General features: G+C 34.7%; 1 protein-coding gene across 1 annotated transcript in view; it reads left to right on the top strand.

The window, feature by feature from the left end:
- The first annotated feature begins 210 nt into the window (after positions 1-210).
- Positions 211-23649, top strand: part of LOC149252669 (uncharacterized) — a 41960-nt gene continuing 18521 nt past the window's right edge. Inside the window, 2 exon segments of the mRNA XM_089454230.1 lie at positions 211-726; positions 9065-9804. Coding sequence (XP_089310356.1) covers positions 211-726; positions 9065-9804 — 1256 coding nt within the window.

Consider the following 23649-nt stretch of genomic DNA (forward strand, 5'->3'; position numbering starts at 1 on the left):
GCACAGGGGATGCATAACGCCAAGAGTGGATTTTTGCAATGGAAATCATCATCATGAGAATAAGAATGGAAGGAAAGTAAGGAGTAACTCTAACACCTACGTCTCTTATTTTGGTCGGCCTCTCGTTTTCGTTGTTTGTACATTCAAGACTGCAGTTCGTTGCAGAAAAGGGTTATGTTCCAAACAATGGACAACTCTACCTTCGCAGAAATGAGTTCTGGACTGCTTTCATGGGGCTCAGATCTCCATCTCTGCATTTTTTTATGGGTTGCCTTCTGCTTCATCTTGAAGCATCTGTTTCTGTGGATCTTATCTCGCCTTTTGCGAGAATCCTTACTGAAAGATGCCATAGAGTACTATGGCCCATGTTTAGCTTCTCCACTGGACAATAGTGAAAAGCGATCCAGCTCAGGCATAGCTTCTTCATTGGATATTCATGAAAAACCATTGGCTGAAGATGGGGATATTGAATACGATGTGTTCATAAATTATCATAAGAATGAAGATTCAGCAAATAGATTTGTGGACAATCTGTACGAGGTTCTCAAGTCTTGTGGAGTGCGGGCGTTTGTAAATAGTGGAGAAGGGAAAGGAGCGCTTTTGGATGATATGACAAAGCATGTCATCTCAAATGCTACACTCTGCTTGGCAATCTTCTCGAAGGAGTACGCTCACTCCCCCAAGTGTTTGTCCGAGGTGTATGAGATGGTGCAAAATGGCAAAAAGGTAATTCCTCTTTTTTTTTGACATTGAGCCTTCGGTAAATCTATGATATCTTGTTGGCTATCCAAGTCGATTTGAAAACCCATTTGATTACTTCAACCATTCAGTTGGTGGTCCCACTAGTCAACCACTATATTATAGTCAGTTCCTCGACTAACTCGATCACTTAGTTGACTATCTCGCTAGGCAACCACTTGACTGACTATCTAGTGTTATTTGACCCTCCCATTAACTATCTCCAAAATTTACAAAGGTGTGATTAACCAACACAACTTTAGGTTTCAACACTCCTTGATTAACACAATGTTCCAGAGGTTCATGAAGTGAAATTTTGTATATAGGACATCGCCCTATAATTCAAGCTTCTTAAAGCTCAGAAAAACCACATAGTTCTACAAACTTGGATTCAATTAATGGATTTGTATTTTGTAAGGATATCAATAAGATGATCATCTATGTTGTAATAAACAAGAGTGACAACCTTATCTTGAACAAATTATTGTAGATAGTGGGAACAAAGTTCTACATGCTTCATCTTACTGCATGAAAAAGGATTATGGTGACTTGAATTGAACTTTGATTGTTAAGTAGATATTAGTGGAGGTAAGAATAGGAAATCCATACCCACCCAAGAGATGACACATCCAGAAAACCTATATCCTTGCAATAAAAACTCCATAATATTATGGTTTCAGAGTCGACAAAGAGACTACACATTGTTTCTTGCATGGCGAGATTGAGGGTCTAGTATTGAAGTGGAACACATATCCAGAAGTAGATTTTTTTTTATCACTATCTCCTACCTAGTCAGAGTCAGTGAATTCGACCAATGAATATAAAATTCAATAATATTTGATACCTGATGTTGGAGCATCAAATGAGATAAATTACCTTTGACCTCACCGGTCAAAATTATTTACTAAAGAGGGTTGGACCTCTAAAATGTTCTTATTTATTATTTGTTTGTAAAAGTTATTGGAGTGCCCAGATTAGGAGTGAAGTGATTGAGTTTGTAAGCTTTGGTGTGCATTAGGCCAATTAAATAGGGATTAGGTTGTTTGAGAAATTCGAATTTAGAGAGGAGCATTAAAAAAGAGAAAAGCTCATTTAAAAAAAAAAAAAAAAACTGAATGTAGATCATGTCAGTAAGGGCCAGTACAATTTTCTTTGTAGTGATTTTTCTTTTCATAATTGATTCAGTGGACTCTCCTAGTGTATTTGTCATCATCTTATGTCAAGAAATTGTTTGCTTTAAGTGATGAAAAATCATTCTGTTGTAGTCTAATAGTAGAATCTTGTAGATTGATATCCAGTAAATTGTTTATATTTGGGAATTTTGCATCCAAACGGGATTGATCTATAGATTTTCTCAGTGCTATGAGTATTTTATCCTAATTGCATGTTTTCTCAATGATAGATCTAAAGAATTATCGAATTTATATGTTTTTTCTTGCTTGAAATCGCTCCAAGAAAAAAAAACCCTCAGTCATAGAAGGGTCGCACCATGGGTCACGCTTGAAACAAAAAGGTCATGCCTAAGACAGAAAGGTTGCGTAGGAGCAAAAGGGTTGCACAACAGACAAAAGGTTGCACTGTGGGTTGCGCTTGTAGCAAAAGGGTCCCACCTCAAACGAATGGGAAAACTGAAGTGGTGAATAGGAGCTTAGGAAACATATTAAGAAGCTTGGTTTACAAACATCTAAAACACTGTGATTTAGTGCTTGCTCAAGCTGAATTTGCTTATAATGATACTCCTAACAGGAGTACAGGAATGAGCCCATTTCAGATTGTTTTTGGAATGCATCCTAGAGAAGTATATGAGCTTAGAGATTTGGGAAAACAAGAGATAAGGAGTGCAAATGATGAAGAATTTGTAGAACAAATGCATAAATTGCAAGAAGATGTCAAGCAAAGTTTACAGGAAAGTAGCAGGAAGTATAAACAAAGGGCTGATGTGAAAATAAGAGAAAAATAATTGCAAGTGGTTGATTTAGTTGTGGTTTACCTAAGGAAAGAAAGATTTCCTGTAAGGACTTATAATAAATTAAAAATAAAAAAGATAGGACCATGCATAATTTTAGGGAATTTTTCGTCAAATGCTTATGAGATTGAGCTGCCGGAAGGAATTAGAATATCTCTTATCTTTAATGTTGCAGATTTGTATCCATACAAGGAAACAGAGGAAAAATCACAAGATGAACCTGTAGATGAGGAAGTTCAGACTCTAAATTGGGAGGAACATATGCCAAGGAAAACAAAGAGAGAAGTGGAAGCAGTCTTAGAGAATCGAGTAATAAAGAAAACTAGAGGACAAACATATTATCAGTATCTAATCAAACGCAGGGGACGACCAATTGAAGATGCTAGTTGGATGACAGTAGTAGAGTTAAAGATATATCAAGTGAATCCTGAAGACTTGATGGAACCTTCTTTTCTTCCCTAGGAGTCTGATGCAGGAGCATTAAATGAGATAAATTACCTTTGACCTGACCGGTCAAAATTATTACTAAAGAGGGTTGAACCTCTTAAGTCTTCTTATTTATTATTTGTTTGTAAAATTTATTGGAGTGCCCAGAATAGGAGTAAAGTGATTTCTATTGTTAGCTTAGGTGTGTGTTAGGCCAATTAAATAGAGAATAGGTTGTTTTATAAATTCGAATTTAGAGAGGAGCATTAAAAAAGAGAAAAACTCAATTTTTTTTTAACTGAATGCTGATCAGGTCAGTAAGGGCCAATACAATTTTCTGTGTAGTGATTTTTCGTTTCATAATTGATTTAGTGGAATTTCCTGGTGTATTTTTCGTCATCTTATGTCAAGAAATTGTTTGCTTCAAGTGATGAAAAATCATTCTGCTGCAGTTTAATGGTGGAATCCTATAGATTGATATCTAGTAAATTGTGTATCTTTGGGAATTTTGCATCCAAACGAGATTGATCTATAGATCTGCTTAGTGCTATGAGTATTTTATCTTAATTGCATGTTTCTCAATGATAGATCTAAATAATTCTCGAATTTCTATGCTTTTTCTTGCTTGAATTGCTCTGAGGAAAAAAAAACCCTTATTCACCGAAGGGTCACGCCATGGATCGCGCTTGAAACAGAAAGGTCGCGCTTAAGATAGAAAGGTTGCACAAGAGAAAAAGGGTTGCACATCAGACAGAAAGGTCGTGTCATGGGTCGCTCCTGCTACAGAAGGGTCGCACCTGAAACAGAAAGGTTGCGCTAGCCTACATAAGGGTCGCGTCAGTTCAGGATTGTGTTTTTAATCAACTTTTAGGAGCCCATTTCAAACTTTGATTGCTGGATCAAGTAGCCCCGTGTGTATACTTTCTGTTGAGTCATCAAACTCGACAAAATAACGAGGGAAAGGCCTCCAAAAATTGAATTTTCCAACCTCACTCAGAAGCACTGTGTCCGGTAAAAAAAATTGAGATAGAAGTTTTTGGGAATAAAGTATTAGCGGGTCAGCCTGTCAACAATACCATAATGACAGGTAGGTTTAAGGTAATGAACAATACTCCATGTAATTTTCTATTTTTTTTCTTGTGGATCCTCATAAACCAAGACAGAAAAATAACAACAAATGAAATATCAATTCAATTTTGATTCAAACATCTAAGGTTACCAACCTACTATCGATAAAGGGCAGCATTTACTTTTAGAGAGGGACACTCTTTAATCAACTTAACACTGCTTGGAAAGGAGTAGCACATGGTTTACATTCATCCATGTTGAATATTTTCAAAAATTCCAATACATATGTAGATTGAGAGATAAAGAGGTCATCATATAAAGGAAATACTTGAAACCCAAGAAATAAATGAAAAATTAGTGCGAGTGATTCTTTAATATAAGAATTGCATATGTATTAGTGCAAGTGATAAGTAAACAATCCACATAGATAGAAAAAATCAAATAATAACCATTGAGATGTAATACATAAATATTGTGGTTAGATTCATAATGTTTGAACCCAAGATTGAGAAAAAATAAATCAACCTTAGCATATGAAGCTCGAGGAGCTTGGTTCAAACTATATAGAAATTTCTGAATTCAAAAAAGAGGATTATAATTTGTTAAAAACTATATAGTTTCCCCATGTAGGTTTATTTAGATAAGAGTCCACAAAGTAATGCACTTTTAACATCCATTTGATGCATTTCCATCCAAAACAAGCAACAAGTAAAAGAATAAGTCAAACATAATTCATCTTTGCAACATGGGAAAATGTTTTATTGTAGTTGATTCCTTCTTGCTATGAGAATCATTTTGCAACCAAATGAGCCTTGTGACACTCAACAACACCTTTTGAAGTGAATTTGGTCTTATATACCCCTCAGCACTTGAGAACATTCTCTTTCTTATGGTCGAGGATCTAAACCCCATGTGTGGTTTTTCATAAGATAATCAATCTTAGTATGCATAGTATGTTTCCATTCAAGTTGTCCTTCCACATTTGCAAAGGATTCTAGATCAAAGTTCCATGCACACAAGCCATCAATGCAAGACTAGCATGTTGCTTGTTATTACGGGTCATCTGATAGGTAGAAACATCATCAAAATCTAATCTAATGAATCAAATAGTTTTAGTAGCCCACGGAGGTAAACAAGGTGTTGGGGAATGAGCATTCAAGACTCAGAAAGTTGATCAGTAGAGAGTGTTGATTCAATTAGAGATGAGCAACTAGAAGTCGACTTAGGAACAATAGTCAATGGAGCAGTTGAGATATGAAGGAAAGGTATAATCAAAGCAGTGTTCAACAATGTAAAAAGAATCATTGTTTAACGCCTCAAAATAATATTTCAATAAGTTAATACGAAAATCCCTCTCATGAAATAAGGAATTTCTTCTTATAATAATTTTCTTCTTGATAGGGTCAAACAATTGGTATGGTTTTGACTCATTAGAATAACCCATCATGATGAAAGCATGACTCTTTGCATCCAATTTCTTTCTGTAATCATCAAGAATATGTTCCCAAGTGATGCATCCAAAAATTCTTAGGTGATGATTTATAAACTACTATGGATATTCCACTAGATAGTTCATCACAACAGATCTAATAAATTTTTGCTAACAATCTGAAATTTTTACTACGAGGGTTATTTTTGCTTAGACTTCTCGATTTATTAAATTACTATTTTCATGCATGTAATATATGAAATAAAGGAAATAGAGAATAAACAAGGTACAATCACTCACACCATAATAATATAATATATAACCTATGAAACCTTTTTGGGAGAAAACCGAGTAGGTGAGGCTCCTCTGCTCTCTCATTGTATAAATGGATATTGATGCAAGTACAAAGAAACGAGACATGTGGCCCATGGACTACTACAATGCACAAACCCTCTCTATTTTCTCTCTCCTTACACTTCTCATCTACTCTACTCATCTATGGAACAAAATGCACTTGAATAGAATAGAACCCATTTTCCTCCTAATGACCCAGTTATAATATAGCTCCATAACCTACTAGAGGTTAAGTTTGACTCCAACTCAATTACACTATTGAATATTCTAGAGTCTTATTCATCATGATCATGTGGCTACCCCCTTTTCCATGAATAATGGGGGTTGGCATGGCATCCTCTCAAATCATGGTGGTCAAAATAGGAAGGTCAACATTTGGATGGGACAACTTTTGCATACAGACTCTAATTGAGGCAATTATTGCGTCAATAGAAAAGTATTTATCTGTATAATAGTGCTAGGGGGTGTGGTGCTTATGAGAAAAAATTTTAACCCCCAAAAAACACCATTTTATGTCGAAAATTGTTTTTGGAAACTTGAAAGTTTCAAACCCCAATTTTCCAAACTATGAACCTTTAATAAAAATGGTCTTGCGAGCTAAGTCCTCCACTATCCTCTCAAAGCATAAATATGGATGAAAAATAGTATAATGATCCAATACAGATTAGGTGACTAACATATGGATCCCTACCATACAAATGTTTGAATGGAGTCATAGAGTGGATAACTCTAGTCAGAATAATATTTAAAAGAGAATTAGCACAATAAACTGCATTAGCCCAAAACTTTGTCAATAATTCCTTTGCTTACAAAAGATAGAGATCCATTCAAATAGGGTCATAATATTTTAATTTTCTTGCCATTTTTCTGGGGAGTATGAGGGACTGATCTCTACTAAGAGATACCCGATTGAGTAAGGTAATGTTCAAATAATTGATTTGTATATTCTCCAATTTTATTTAATCTTAGACCTTTATTATAATGATTAGATTGCTTTTCAATTAAAGCCTGAAATTCCTTACATGGCTCTTATTCTTCAAAAAATAAACCCAAAAAAATCTTGAAAGGTCACCAATAAATGTTAGAATATACATTGCACCAACCGATGAAGGCTTATTTATGCAACAAAGATCAATACGAACAAGCTCAAATTGTTTTTGCACATACCATGCTTTGCTAGAATCAAAGGGTGCCAAATGATGCTTTCCTAGCACACATCCCTCACATGCTTCATTAGGTGGAAGAATCTTTGGTGGGTCCACAACCATATTCTACGTTGCCATAGTTTCGATGCTTCAAAAGATCAAATGTCTGAGTCTTTCATGCCACAAGAGTAGTCGGTTTAAAGTAAGTCAAGATAGGTCACGAAAATTATATAATCCATTTGTCGAGTTGAGAATACCTTTGGTGACAACCAAATAATATTTCCTTAAATTTCAGTAGATTCATTAGGACTATCCATTTTCCTTTCCTTAGTTCTTCGGATAGTTGCTCAATTTCAATTGTGGCTCTTTGACACAAGCTAGATAATAATACTCAATTCTTTCAAAGAAATGCGGATTATGAGAGATTAGTTCTTTTTATACTGCCGGACTTAACTTTCGTGCACTTTGTCAAACAACAACCTTAGCTTCTTTAGACTTCGTGAGGGAAGTCACGAAGAAAAGGTTAAAATAAGCAATGTAATTTGGAAGGGAGAAAGAAAAAGAAGCCGTGTTTCTTTTTGCAACATGATAAACCAGCGATTCAAAAGAAGAATGCTCGTCAGTTTAAAAGTGGTGAAGGAATCAGGTGCATGTTTGATTTTTAACGAAGAAAAGTGTAATTAAAAAACTTCATCTATATGTAATCATTACTGTAAACATACAAATCATAGCAGTTCAGCATATTAGACTTTGAAACAAAGGATTTGTGTGTGATGCACCAGTCTTTTTCCGTGTGAAAATACACTCTACTTATGCTGAAATAGTCACATTGGAGCAATTCGCCGCCTAGTTTGACTTTCCAATGTATATTGACCTAGACATGGAAACATTGTTCTTAATATAGGAGTATAAACCTTTAAAAAATAAAAATTAATCATTCTACACAGCGTATCAAACAACTTATTATTAAATTTTAAAAATTCCAGTACGACCATGACATGGAAAAATGGTTCTTAAGAGTAAAAAATTAATCATTCTACACTACGTATTAAACAACTTATTATTAAATTTAAAAAATTCGAATTCGTTTGCGTATTAAACACTCTATTGTTATTAAATTCTAAGATTCCAATTCTTTTATGATCTGTTCCTCGTTGATCAAAGAAATAGGATGCAAAAGTCAACCAGACAGTATTTAATGGCTCGATATTTTAGATATTGAAGTTGAGTGTTAGCTCAGAAATGGTAATCCATTTGTTTTTAATGAGATTTTTTGGAAGTATTTTGGTGTTTTTTTGGGTTAATTTCTCTAAAATCTAACATAAATTTATTCAAATTACAAATTAATGAGTAATTTCTTCACAATAAAAGTGTTCTAAAAGTTGAAATGCCTTAAGAATATGTCAACATGCTAAATCCAAAAAAAAAAAAACAAACAAACTAATTTATATAACACAAATCAAAATTTCACCTCAAATTTTTCAACACAATTTCACCATAAAAAAATCCAATAAATAACACAAAAAAACAACTCCCATATCATAACTTCAAACATCGCAATGTTTCGATTTACGAAAAAGTGAAGTTGAACGTTAGGTTGTAGGGTAGCATAAAGTAAATAGTTCAAAATCCTTCACGCGTCATTGCCGACCATTAAATACATTTTTGTATAAGGATTTCCATGCTTTTCGGCCATTAAATACATTTTTGTACAAGGATTTCCATGCTTTTCTGGTACATATGCTGATGTTTGCGAAGAAAAAATGTCACTGGGCACAGCGGATGCATAACGCCAAGAGTGGATTTTTGCAATGGAAATCATCATCATGAGAATAAGAATGGAAGGAAAGTAAGGAGTAACTCTAGCACCTACGTCTCTTATTTTGGTCGGCCTCTCGTTTTCGTTGTTTGTAGATTCAATACTGCGGTTCGTTGCAGAAAAGGGTTATGTTCCAAACAATGGACAACTCTACCTTCGCAGGAATGAGTTCTGGACTGCTGTCATGGGGCTCAGATCTCCATCTCTGCATTTTTTTATGGGTTGCCTTCTGCTTCATCTTGAAGCATCTGTTTCTGTGGATCTTATCTCGCCTTTTGCGAGAATCCTTACTGAAAGATGCCATAGAGTACTATGGCCCATGTTTAGCTTCTCCACTGGACATTAGTGAAAAGCGATCCAGCTCAGGCATAGCTTCTTCATTGGATATTCATGAAAAACCATTGGCTCAAGATGGGGATATTGAATACGATGTGTTCATAAATTATCATAAGAATGAAGATTCAGCAAATAGATTTGTGGACAATCTGTACGAGGTTCTCAAGTCTTGTGGAGTGCGGGCGTTTGTAAATAGTGGAGAAGAGAAAGGAGCGCTTTTGGATGATATGACAAAGCATGTCATCTCAAATGCTACACTCTGCTTGGCAATCTTCTCGAAGGAGTACGCTCACTCCCCCAAGTGTTTGTCCGAGGTGTATGAGATGGTGCAAAATGGCAAAAAGGTAATTCCTCTTTTTTTTGACATTGAGCCTTCGGATGCCCGGTGGATCAAGCGAAGTTATGCAGAGGCTTTCCAACAACATGGCGAGCAGAAGAAATTTGAGAGTGAAATGGTTAAGTGGAAGGATGCATTGCATGCTGCATCGCTTATCATCGGCTGGGAATTGGCCCAGTTCAAAAGGTACCCACACTCTCATCCATATACCATCGACATCATTTTATTATTTCCTTGATATACCATGGCTTCATCTTTATTATTTCTTTGATACCTATTTTGATAGGATTCCTTGAATTTTAATTTCAAGGTTAATAAATAGATGGTAGCCATTTAAGTTTATGGAATATTTACAAAATATTTGTGGTAGGGTTGGAAGTAATGTTTCAATGTCATGTATAGTTGTTATTATAAGTTTCTAAGTGTCAATCTAGAAGCAGTTGATTACTATGTAATGAGTTGGAATCATGATCTAGATGTGTTAAAAGTCAGTGTTTTATGTCCTATATGTAAGTGTTTTGATGAATAATAATATAGTGTGTGATTTGTTGTGTGCACAATCTTTCTCTCCTCATATTTCAATTTCTATCATGTGATACTTTATGGAAAATTTACAAAATATTTGTCGTAGTAGTTAGAGATATAAGGTTGATCTTATTTCATATTTTACTTTTCAATTTGATTAAGATAATGTTACAAATTAAGTAATTGTTAAATTAAATTTTGATTATGAAATGCTTTAAGGTTTTTTGAACATATAGTACTAGCCCATGATATTGCAATAAATTATATTTATAGATTACATAGCTAATTTGGAACAGTGTTTTGACAATTTTGATTTAATTATCAATTAATATTAGATGGATGGTAGAGATTTAACCTCTACACACTATTCTATAATATTCTTAATAGTCGTCATCAATAAAAAATTGAGATTAATCATAAAATAGTTATAAAAATTAATATAATTAAATAATTAATAAATATTAATATGTAAAATACGCCCACGGGATTTTGGAGGGTGCACTGCACTCCTTACGATAGATCACTGGTTCAAATCCTCCATAGATACTTACCTACCAAAAAAATAAAATATAATAATACATCCCAAAAATATTATATATTATTAATATTAAAAAAATCAACGATAACAAAATTTTCACTCAAAACTTACAAAAGTTTAATTTTGCCCATTGAAAATTAAAATATATATATAAATGTGGATGGTGAAAGCCAAATAATTACAATCGTTCTTCAATAATATCTCAAACCCATCGTATTCATATAGCTCTGGCAAATTCTTGACCAGTAATATCTCAAAGCCAATCGTGTTCATATAGCTCTGGCAAATTCCTCTGCCAAAGTTACTCCTCGCTCCCTTTATTGTCAATTTACTCCATATCGCTCCACTTATTCCGTTGCCTTCACTCCTTTCCCTATTATTCCATCTCCCCCTTCACCCTCCTCCTGTGTATCCCTTTTCTTCCCGCCTCACAGTCATGACTCCTTAATAAAATTAGGTGGGCCTGTCAGAGATGTTTCCATGGATGGAATCTCCGTCCACCACATTTAATGATTCATAGGCCATGTGACAGTGTGAAGAAAGAATCCTGTCAAAATTTAAGGTGTCTATTTAATAAATGAGAAATCCAACGTGAGTTGTCTGATTGAAGAGAAGGCAGATGAACCGTAAGAAGGGATTCCAAGCCAAAAATGAGGTGACATCACCTCAACCCAACTGTGACAATTTATCATTATTAAATTCCAAAGATTCCAATTTGTTTATTATACTTTCTTCCTTGATCACAGAAATATATGCAAAAGTCAACCTCGTAATGTTTAATGGCTAGATGTTTTAGAAATTGAAGTTGTGGGTTAGGTGGGAGATTCTTATAACGTTAACCATCACGATGTCTAGGGATAAATCGAAGTTGAACGTCAGGTGTTTGGTTAGTATAAAGTAAATAAACAATCACGCGTCTTTTCTCCGGTAAACGCCGGCCATTAAATACATTTTTATACAAGGGTCTCCAAGCTTTTCTGGTACATATGTTGACGTTTGCCAAGAAAATTTGCCCTTGGGCAGAGGGGATGCATGACGCTGGGAGTGGACATTTGCATTGAAAATCAACATGATGAGAATGAGAATAAGAGTTCATTAAATACATTTTTATATAAGGGTTTCCATGCTTTTCTGGTACATATGTTGACGTTTGCCAAGAAAATTTGCCTTTGGGCAGAGAGGATGCATGACGCTGGGAGTGGACTTTTGCATTAAAATATCAGAGGACAGACCAAAATTTTCCAGATTCATAATGGTTCGGCTCTAGCCATCGATTCTCCAATACCCTAGATGGAAAGTGAAGATTGGAGAGCTGTGAATCTCGATATGAAGCGGCATGTTATACATTGACTCCCGCAATTTTAAAATTTAATTAACTCGCCGCATTCAAAGGCATGCATCGAATCCATTGCATCCACCGCCTCACTGCCATAACCTGTTCAGCTTCAAAGGGGAGTCACCACCATAACTCTTTTGAATTCAAGGGACAATTAACCGACATAGGTTTTTTGTTTGGTATAAAGGTAGATGATCAAGCATAGAAGCATACAGAGTCCGAGTTGTAACACAGCTGTAGATGCATAAACGTTTCATTGTTATGACGTAGATTTTTGTTAGCAGTTGTAACTGCAGGTTGTTCTGTAGTCTCTCAATTGGTATCAGAGCGTTGTGTTGTGTTTCTTTTCAATGGTATCACAACGTTGTGTTTTGTTTCTTTGAAATGATATGAGACCTCGGTTAGATTTGTTGCTGGAGACTGGAGACTGGCGATTTGGGTAAGTGCTGTGGAGACTCACAGAGGAGCGACGCTGTGTACTGTTGTTGTATATGTTGAAAATTGAGGATATGTGCGTTTGGAGACAGTCTCAAGGGAAATATCGCCGTGAAAGTTGTAGCTGCATGTTCTTTTATCCTTTCAATCTAGGATAGGTTGTTCTGCGAGGTCATTCTCATTTGTATTACAATATATTATGGAAATGGAAATTTTTAGTGATTGAACTTTTTTTAACAAAATGATAGTGTCTCTATATTTTTTTGACCTTGCGTGATATACAGGATTGTTCCCCAGTTTGATGGTGCTTTGATTATCACATGTGGCACTACATAATGCTTTATACTTTGCTTCAATTGATGACAAGGAAACTCTTGGTTGTTTCTTACTGCTTCATGATATAGCTCCCGATCCTATATTGAAGACATATCGATTGGTGGATTTCCTGTCATTGGATTTCCAACCGAGTCAGAATCAGAACGACCTGTCAATTCAACATTACAAGCATTAGTATATTCAATACCAACATTGATGGTTCCTTTTAAATATCGAAGGACCCTTTTTGCAGCTATCCAATGGCTTTCATGAGGCTTAGCCATGAATTGACTAAGTATGCTTACTGCATAAGCAATGTCTCGTCTAGTGGTAGTGAGATAATTCAGACTTCCCACTAATTGTTGATACAATGTTCCATTCACCTCTTTTGTTCCATAATCACTTCTCAACTTGATATTTTGTTCCAATGGAGTACTCACTGTTTTACATCCATTCATATGAAATCTCTTTAGTACTTCATTCGTATATTTGCTTTGTGTGATTAAGGTCCTTCCATCATCTCTCAATACTTCAAGACCTAGACAATAGTGCATCTGACCAAGATCCTTCATCTCAATTTCTGGTGATAACTTCATTTTTATATCTTTAATCAATTTATCAGCACTCTCTATTATTACTAGATCATCAACATATATAAAGAGTAATACTATATCCCAATTTCTATCTGACTTGACATACAAATTAGGATCATTTTTGCTTTTGTTAAATCCTTGTTGAAAGAAAAATTTGTCGATTTTCTCATACCAAGATCCAGGTGCTTGTTTTAGTCCATAGAAGGCCATTTTTAACTTGCATACAAGATGTTCTTGTCCCTTCTTTACAAATCTTTCTGGTTGAACAAGATAAATCTCTTATTTTCAATCACCATTTAGAAAAACTGACTTCACATCTAATTGATGTAGCTTCCAATCATATTTAGTTTCCAATGCTATCATTATTCTGATTGTATTCATTTTTGCAACCGGGGCAAAGGTATCTTCATAATCTATACCTTCTTTTTGTGAATAACCTTTTGCAACCAATCTTGCCTTATACTTGTCTATGCTACCATCTGCATTAAATTTTGTCTTGTACAACCATTTTGATCCTATAGGAACTTTATTTTCAGGTAATTTTGTTAATTCCCAAGTTTCATTTTTCATTATAGAGTCATATTCTTCTTTCATAGCTTCCATCCATTCTTTATGATTTTTAGCTTGTTCATAATTTAAAGGCTCAAAAAAGTCATTACTTGAGACATTAAAGCATAATCTTTATACTTGATAGGGGTTTGAATCTGTCGTGTTGATCTTCTTAGAGGTTCATTACACTATGGAGTACCTTCTCATCTTCTTCTTCTCTGTGGAGTGCCTTCATCACTTCTTTGTGGACTTTGACTTCCTGGCATGTATTCTGGAATGGCCATGCTTTCTTGAGTTTGAGATAATTCCACAACTTCTTGTTCTTCCTTAAAGTTGTCATAAGGAGGCTGCCATACATTACGTTCATCTTCTTTTCTTTGTTTATCTACATACTCATGAAATATAACATCTCTACTTGCAAAGACCTTGTGAGTATTTGGATCATACATTTTATATGTTTTTTTATCAGTACAATATCCAATAAAAAAGCATTTTATGGGTTTGGCATCCAACTTTCTCCTATCCTCTTTAGGAATATGAGAAAAGGCTTTGCATCCAAATATCCTTAAATGACTAACTTTAGGTTTAAAACCATAAAATGCTTCAAATGGTGTTTTGTGCTCAAGATACTTAGTAGGGCTTCTATTTTTAAGATATACAGCTGTATTAATGGCTTCACCCCAAAAACTATTAGAAAGTCCTTTACCTTTTAACATATTACAAGCACATTCAACTAATGTTCTATTCTTTCTCTCAGCTACTCCATTTTGTTGAGGTGGTTGTGGTACTATAAATTGTTGCATAATTCCATTTTGTTTGCAATGTTTGATAAAAGCTCCTGAAGTGTACTCACCACCTTTATCCGATCGAAGAATTTTAATGCTCTTTCATGTTTTCTTTTCAACCATACTCTTGAATTCTTTAAAGTATTCAAACACATCACTTTTGTTTCTTATAAAGTACACCCAGGTGTATCTAGTGCTATCATCAATAAATATAAGAAAGTAATATGCTCCACCAAGTGACTTAGTTTGCATTGGACCACATACATCAGTATGCACTAGTTCAAGTATTTCACGTTTTCTTCTATTTTCATGCATGGGAAATTCTTCCCTTTGTTTTTTTCCTAGTGCACAATCTTCACATTCAAAGTGTTCACCTTAATATTTGGAAGGTCTTCTACCATCAATTTCTTTTGTAGTAACATTAGGTCATTATGATTTAACTGTCCATACCTTTGATGCCAAAGCTCTATATTTGGCATGCCTTTTGATGCCAAAGCTTGATGCCCATTCTTCATTACATCCAACTTGTATAATACTCCAACTCTCATTCCTTTTGCAACAACCTTGTAGTTTTCCTGCACATCCTTTACCAAGCAACATGATTTGAGAAATTCAACTTTTAAATGTTGATCTGTAATAGTAGAGACATAAATTAAGTTCTTATTTAATCCAGGAACATAAACCACATTTTGAATTTGTTTTTCTTGTCCATTAGGCATCATAACACTTATATCACCATATCATTTAATTTCATGTGATCTATTATCTCCTAAATAGATGTGTGCATCATTATTAACTTCATGATACGTATCAAACCAATCTCTTTTGCATGACATGTGGATTGATGCACCATAATCTATAAGCCAAGCATTATCATCATCAGATTCTGCCGATAAAGTAGCATTGGACACAAACAATTTAAGATTGCTAAATTCATGACTAATTGTTTCATCTCTATCAACATAATTTCTTGAATTCCTTTTTCGTTTAAATTGATCAAACCTTCTTTTCATGCAAGTCTTAGCAAAATGACCAGTTTTTCCACAGTAATAACACACATCATCTCTACCTGATTTGGAATTTTTCCTTGGTAAGGGTGTACCTTGAAATGATTTTACCTATGGCTTTTTGCCTTTATTTTTCTCTCACTATTTTCCCTTGAAGGACTGCTTCCCTTTAATCATCAATGCTAAATCTGAATTGGGAGATTTCTGTTTAAGGCTTCTTCCCCGCTCTTCTTCTTTGATAAGTATTCCTGCCAACTCATCAAAAGTAGGAGCCTTCTCTCTAGCTGAAAGACAAGTGATAAACATTTTATATTCATCAAGCATTCCATTTAATGTCACAGTAACCAAGTCTGTACTAGATATTGTTTCACCAATGTCATCTAATTTATCCTTTAGATCCTTAATTTTAGAAATAAAATTACTAACACTTTGATTTTCATCCATCTTAATTGAAAGAAGCTTACTCTTTAAATACAATATTCAATTTGTAGTCTTTGTCTCATACAAAGTTTTGAGAGCCCATGTCTCCTTGGAGGTTTTGCACTCTCTAATGTGTAGAATAATGTTGTGCTTAATGGACATCCACAAAAGCACCTTCACTTTGTTTTCCCGTCACTCCCAATCTTGAATTGTAGCATCTGTGGCTTGAGGGGACACTGGCTTGACTTTAACTCCAGACACAATCGTCCATATGTTGTAGCCTTCCATCAAAGTCTACAACTTAAACTTCCAATTTGCATAGTTTTCACCATCCAGTTTGTTAAAATCTGATAGATAAGACTCTGCTAATACATTTTTCATGTTAATTATTTTCCCCAAGAACAAATCACCAAAAAATTTACTTATTTTCACAAATATAAACCCTCAAGCACAATTCATAAAATTTAATCCAATATCATTGGATAATATGGCTGCCCTCCTTTTCTAATTAAAAAACCCCTCTTTTGTTTTTTGTTTTTTTGTTTTTTTTCTTTTAATTCTCTTTTTTTTTTAATTTGTTTATTTTTAAGAACAAAAAATCAAACTCAAAATTCACCACTCCACAATCTTGATTACTACACTACTCATCTATCCCTTCAAAACTTCATAAAAAACAGAATGTGGATTAAAATAAACCCACTCACTCACACACAACCACCACAAATTACCTTAATTCAGACTTGGAGCTCTTAATTCAACACGTGTCACTTAACTTGGAGCCACCACAAATTACTTTAAATCAAGGTTGGAACTTTTAACTATTTTTTTCACTTTCACTTACTCAAAGTGCGTTTATATTCATTAAAAAAAAAAAAAAACACTATATTCATCAGCAAAGACACATCCAACCACAAAGTCAAGAAAAAATATTTTGTTCACCACTCTGGAAATACTACCCCAGCCACAAAGTTAGAATTTTTTTGTTTTGTTCACCACTCAGGTAATAAAAAAATATATCTTATACCAAACTCTCACCCACTAGCTTGTCCTGGGGCTACGACAACTCCTTGGAAATCTTCCGCTCCGTTTCTCTCGTAGCAGACCACTCCCTCCAATGAGCCTCACAACCAACACCCTTACACGCAGAGGGACTGCAAGTTCACAACAACGAAAGTTCACACACCGGGACACAATTACCTCAGTCCTTCACCTATTGCAAATAGATTGTTTTTTCTACAACACAGAAAGAACAGGGAAAAAAACTATGCAACAAATTTCTCACGTTTTCACTCTCACTGCACATAGTAAATAACTCACGCTCACACTCAACTTCTGGCCAATACGCCCTCCACTAGTGCTTAATGTATTGCACACACACTCTCTCCAACACTTCTCAACCATCTCACAACTCACGCAGCACAGTGACTTCTTTGCAACACTTCTCAACACTCAACCTTGCAAAACTCGATCTTGCTCTGATACCATATCAGAGAATGAAGACACAGAATTGAACACAAACACACATAGATTACTCATTTGATTACCAAAGAGGGGTTTCTATACACATTGGAGAAGTTTCTCGAGTCGGTGACGGTGGATTCTTCAGGAAGCTATCTAACTCTCGAAACTTCCTCTTGAATTCTCCAGAAGGAACTAGACTATGCATTTAATGCAGACGGTGGTTGGAATTATTAATGTTTTCCAACAGAACAAAGCTGCTATGTAGATTGAGGGTTGGAGTCATTGGGGAACTGCTGTATGGAGTGTTGAGCTGTTTTGGACTGTGGGAAGCCTATATTAAATTGTGGATTCAATCATGCTAACATTGTGAAAATGTGAGCAAACTATGTGATCTCTTTAAGTAGATATATAACGCCGACAGTTTTAGTGAAGACAAGGCTTTTTTCTTTAACAACTTATATGTAGGTTGAGTTATTGTCACTCTATGCAAATTTGTCATCGAGATCTAAAACTAGAAAATACTCTTCTAGATGGGAGCCTTGCCCTTCTCCTCAAGATCTGTGACTTTGGTTATTCCTAGTCTACTTTGCTTCATACTTAGCTGAAATCCACCGTGGCAAGATTGCGGTCGTGCGGTGTAACACTATGTTATGTTAGTGGGAGCATATCCCTTTGACGACCCGAATGATCCCATAAATGTAAAGAGAAAAACAAAGGAAACTAAAATCTATTCAGCTATTTTTGTCATGCAGTACACAATTCCATATTATGTCCATGTCTCAGCTGAATGCCATCACCTCCTATAAAGGATTTTTGATGCAAATCCTGCCAACCAAATTACGATTCTTGAAATTCAGAATTGTGAATGTTTTTTGAAGAACCGTACGAGCTGGTCGCTGTAAAGAGTTGGAGCCGTAGAGATTAGATCTCAATAGAACTGGTGATCGTATGTAGCAAGTATAAGAAAAATAACTATGTTTGTGCTGGGAAACCCTCCTGGTCAATGCCAAATTAAAACACCTTCTCTTGGTTTGAATTTTGGAAGCCACATACTGCTATTTTATTTTATTGATGATTCTATAATCTGGATGGTTTGAGTGATCATCGACTTGGAATAGAGTTGTCATTATTCATTGGGACCAGAACTTCCACACACCACTCAGACCTAGTGGAGGTAATTCCCTTCATTGATAAAGAATGCTAGGAGCCCGTATCGCCCCAACTTATTTTTTTTGTTGAAGTTGAGAAGCGGTCAGAGTAGAGCATGGGGAAACCAATGTCAATTCACTTGCATGTGGGAGAATTTTTGTGGCATGGAATGTTGAAGATGCTAGAAGAAGTTGGAGAACGTGTTGTTTGAGTTTGAAACTTTGTGGAGTGTGAGTTTCTATCTAGTAAAATTTTGGGATTGTTTTTATCAACCAGTCCAGAGTACCGAAGAGATTTGGAACAATTGTAGTTCATTGTCAGGTGAACATTATAAAGTATAACCTAGTTAAATAAATGGAAAAAGCCAAGAGGTTGAGAAAGTCAAAGCATCAATAAGCATTGTTTGAGTTTGATTAAAAGAGTTTGAAGTCAAAAGGCAAAAGAATGCCTTGCATTAAAATGCATAAAGGGATGCATAGATGACAACATTCTTCCCTTCATTGTACGTGCAAAGACAAAAAAGGGGGCTTGGGATATCATTGAAAGGATTTTTGGTGTAAGGAGGAGTAATCAAGTTGAATTTGTTGTTGTAATTAAGGGGGATAATATTGTTGTACCACCTATTGTAGCAACACTTGAAAATGAAAAGGAAAGTGGATCTTTAACAACAAATCTACATAAAGATGAAGAGTTTGGTGAATCCCACTTGAAAGTGGATCACAATGTCGATGTTGTGTTACTAAAAAGAGTTGATTTTGGCATAGATAATTCTATCAATGCAAGAGTAACTAGTTGATTGGATCCAACAATTGAAATTGTTGATGTTAACTTTAATGAAGAACAATTAACTAGTGATGAGTGGTTGCATATGATGCAACATAAATGTCTTATTGATATGTTGTTATTTGGTGAGACAAGCCCACTTGTGTCTAGAAGCCAAGTGGATGACAACCCCTTTGTAGAAGCATATGTTTGTAAATAAGTGGAGAATCGATATATGAGGCATCAACAGAGTCAAAGAAGAAAGAATAAGAGAAGAAAACTCCCATTCCAAAGCAGAATGAACAAAACCAATATGGTTATGATGATGTTTTTTCATATAAACTTAACATTGTGCAGATGTTAGCAACAACCATGAAGAAACAACAAAATTTGAAGAATTAAAGTTCCTTAAAGCATGGCTTGAAACACCATGTGTTGATGATGTCTGCATAGAAGTTGTAGCAATGAATGTTGAAAACAACATGGATGATGTAGAAAATGAAAATGTCAATGAAATTTTCATGTATTGGAGTCCTGAAGAGATAAAATTCTATTATGAACTTATGTTGTAGCAAATTGATAATCAGAAGATTGACGATGAAGAGAAAAATATAGAGGATGATAAGTGGCATCAATTTATATACAAACATAATTTTGAAGAAGTAAAGGACATCCATGGACAACCTGAAATGATTTTCTATGTTTTTATGATAAACAAAGATTTAACGATGGAAGAGATGCAACAACAAAGGAAGGAGCTTAACTTTGGAGCTTACGATAAAAAGACAAAGACAAAGCAGTTCAGAGGATACAAGATTTGAAAGAAAAGGAAAAAGAAATCCAACACAAGAGCTAATGTCAAAGTTTTGAGTCATTGTAAGCCTAGTTGAGACTTAGACCAACGTGCATGTTTAAGTTATGTTGAGTCAAGGCTAAGATTGTTGGTCGTAATTATGGGGGAGTTTTGGAAATAATTACTCCCGCAATTTTACAATTTAATTAACTCACCACTTTCAAAGGCATGCATAGGATCCATTGCATCCACCTTCACACCATCATAACCTGTTTAGCTTCAAAGGGGCATCACCCCAATACCTCTTTCTAATCGAAGGGACAATTAACCAACATAGTTTTTTGTATAAAGGTAAATAATTAGGCATAGAAGCATACACAGTCCGAGATGTAATGCAACTATAGTTGCTTAAACATTTCATTGTTATGACATATTTTTTTGTTAGCAGTTGTAGTTGATAGTTGTTTTCTAGTCTCTCAATTGGTATCAGAGCGTTGTTCTCTGTTTCTTACAACTCGATGCATGTCATTTTCGATGCTTTGATAATATTGGCATCCTTATTTCAGGAATATCTCGGAATTTGAGAATTAATATAGAATCCTGACAATTAGATTCTCCTTATTTGAGGAATATCTCAAAATTTAAGAATCAATATTGAATCATGACAGTTAGATTCAAAGATATTCCTAGAATGTGCAACCATTTTTGAGTTGTTCACCTACCGCAATAGGTAGCCACCCCTGCAAGTGCACACAAAACCTCCACCAATATTACTTTCAACCACCGAATATTTTTTTGGAGATAATTGCACCGGTCTCTCAATTCACTGAAGCACCACCTCACCATTTCACACTGCCCTCACCACACACCACCTCACCACACACTGCCTCAACTTGGTGAGCTTCAAAGATGCATTATCACTATCACTCTTTCTACTTGAAAGGGCAATTAACTGACATATTTTTTTGTATAAATGTAAGTGAGGCATAACAGAGATGCATAGTTATTGTTTTAATGTAGTTGTAGTCGCATAGTGATAATTTTCATTTTGATTTGACATTTCAATGTTATGTAAATTCATGATTGGCTTTTTGTGTAATTAAACAATTTTAGTTGTGTTTTCATTGTGTTCTCTGTTTCTTTCATCTCCACCGTATTGATAGAAGCATGAAAACGACAATCACAATACTTGAATTACTCCCTGTTAATATGTTAAGACATTGGATAAATCATGTACTTGTGGGATTATGCACCCACCTTTTACAATGTATATCAAAACTACAACAAAGGTTAAATATAAATCATCTTTCTCATATGATCAAATAGACTCATCTTTTAATACAATCAATACCAATTGAAAGATAGAACAAAGTGAAAAATCAGGTACGATGATAAAAAAATGTACAGGATTTTATAAAAGATTGAAATGCCTAGGCCCAACAAGAGTTACACTCCTAAAGTATTCGAAAGAAAACATGCAACTAAAGTGGTGTTACAACAGTAAATGTGCATCTCTACTATTCCTCATGTACATTTATATAAAAAATATGTCGATTAATTTCCCTTTCAAGTTTAAAGAGTCATGGCGGTGATGCCTTTTTGAAGCTCAACAGGTTGAAGTGATGTGCGGTGAGGTGGTTTGCGGTGAGGGAAGTGTGCAATTGTGAGGCGGCGTGTCGGTGAATTGACAGATGAGCGCAATTATCTCCAACACTCCCCCTTAATTACGACTGACAACTTAACCATGAATTAACATAACTTAAACATGCCTTTTGGTCTATGTCTCAATTAGGCTTACAATGACTCAAAACTTGACATCAACTCTTGTGCTAGATTTATTTTTCCTTTTCTTCCAAATCCTATATCCTTTGAATTGCTTCATCTTTGTATTTTTGTTGTAAGCTCCAAATTTCAGTTTCTTCCATCGTTAAATATTTGTTTATCATAAAAACATAGAAAATCATTTCAGGTTGTGCATGGATGTCCTCTACTTCTTAAAAAAATTGTTTGTATGTGGGTTGTTGCCACATGTGATCTTCTATACTTTGTTCTTTATCATCAATATTTTTATTATCAATTTGTTTCAACATAAGTATATAATAGAATTTTATCTCTTCAGGACTCCAATACATGAAAATTTCATTGACATTTTCGTTTTCTACATCGTCTATGTTGTCTTCAACATTCATTGTTGCAAATTTTGTACAAATTTCATCAACACTTAGTGTTTCAAGCCATGATTCAATGAACTTTAATTCTTCTTCAAATTTTGTTGCTTCTTTTTTGTTGTTAACATTTGCACACTCAAACTCAATGTTAAGTTTATATGAACAAACATCTTCGGAACCATATTGGTTCTGTTCATTATGCTATGTAATGAAGGCTTTCTCCTCTTGCGCTTTATTCTCTTCCTATGTTGCTTCTTTCTCTGCTTTTGTTGTTTCATCATAGTCTTCATTTTCCACTTCTTTACTAACCTCTACTACTGAAAATAGGTTGTCTTCAATCATGGTCAACCATGGTCCAATGTCACATTGTGACAAATATTGTCTCAATATGAGAATTAACAATGGTTAAACCATGGTCATCCATAGTCCAACGTCGCATTGTGACAAAGATTGTCTCAATATGAAAATCAACCATGGTAAACCATAGTCAACCATGTTTATTTTAGGGTTTATAGTATTTATCTTAGGGTTTATATACCTAGGTTTTATAATATTAATCCCTTGGGTTTTTAGTATTAATCCCTTGGGTTTATAATATCAATCTGTTGGGTTTATTAATCTAAGGGTTCATATCCCTATGGTGTAATATTATTCCATTTGGTTTATAATATTAATCCTTGGGTATAATATAAATCCGTTGGGTTTATAATCATGGTCTACCATGGTACAGTGTCACATTATGACAAATATTTTCTCAATATGAAAATCAACCATGGTCCAATGTCGCATTGTGACAAAGATTGTCTCGATATGAAAATCAATCATACTCAAGCATGGTCAACCATAGTCGGACATTGCATTGTGACAATGATTGTCTCAATATGAAAATCAACCATGGTGAAGCATGGTCAATCATGTTTATTTTAGGGTTTATAATATTTATCTTAGGGTCTACATACCTTAGGATTCTAATATTAGTCCCTTGGATTTAATATTATTCCCTTGTGCTTATAATACCTTAGGGTTTTAGAATTAATCCCTTGGGTTGATCATATCAATCTCTTGGGTTCATTAATCTAAGGGTTCACATTCCTAGGGTATAATATTATTCATAGGGTTTATAATATCAATTCTAAAATTTAATATAAATCCCTTGGGTTTATAATCATTGTCAACCATGCTCCAACATCACATT

Source organism: Pinus tabuliformis, chromosome 7 (genome assembly GCF_031772625.1).
Source record: "Pinus tabuliformis cultivar Carrire ecotype Pingquan chromosome 7, CPIR1, whole genome shotgun sequence".
Taxonomy (NCBI): Eukaryota; Viridiplantae; Streptophyta; class Pinopsida; order Pinales; family Pinaceae; genus Pinus; species Pinus tabuliformis.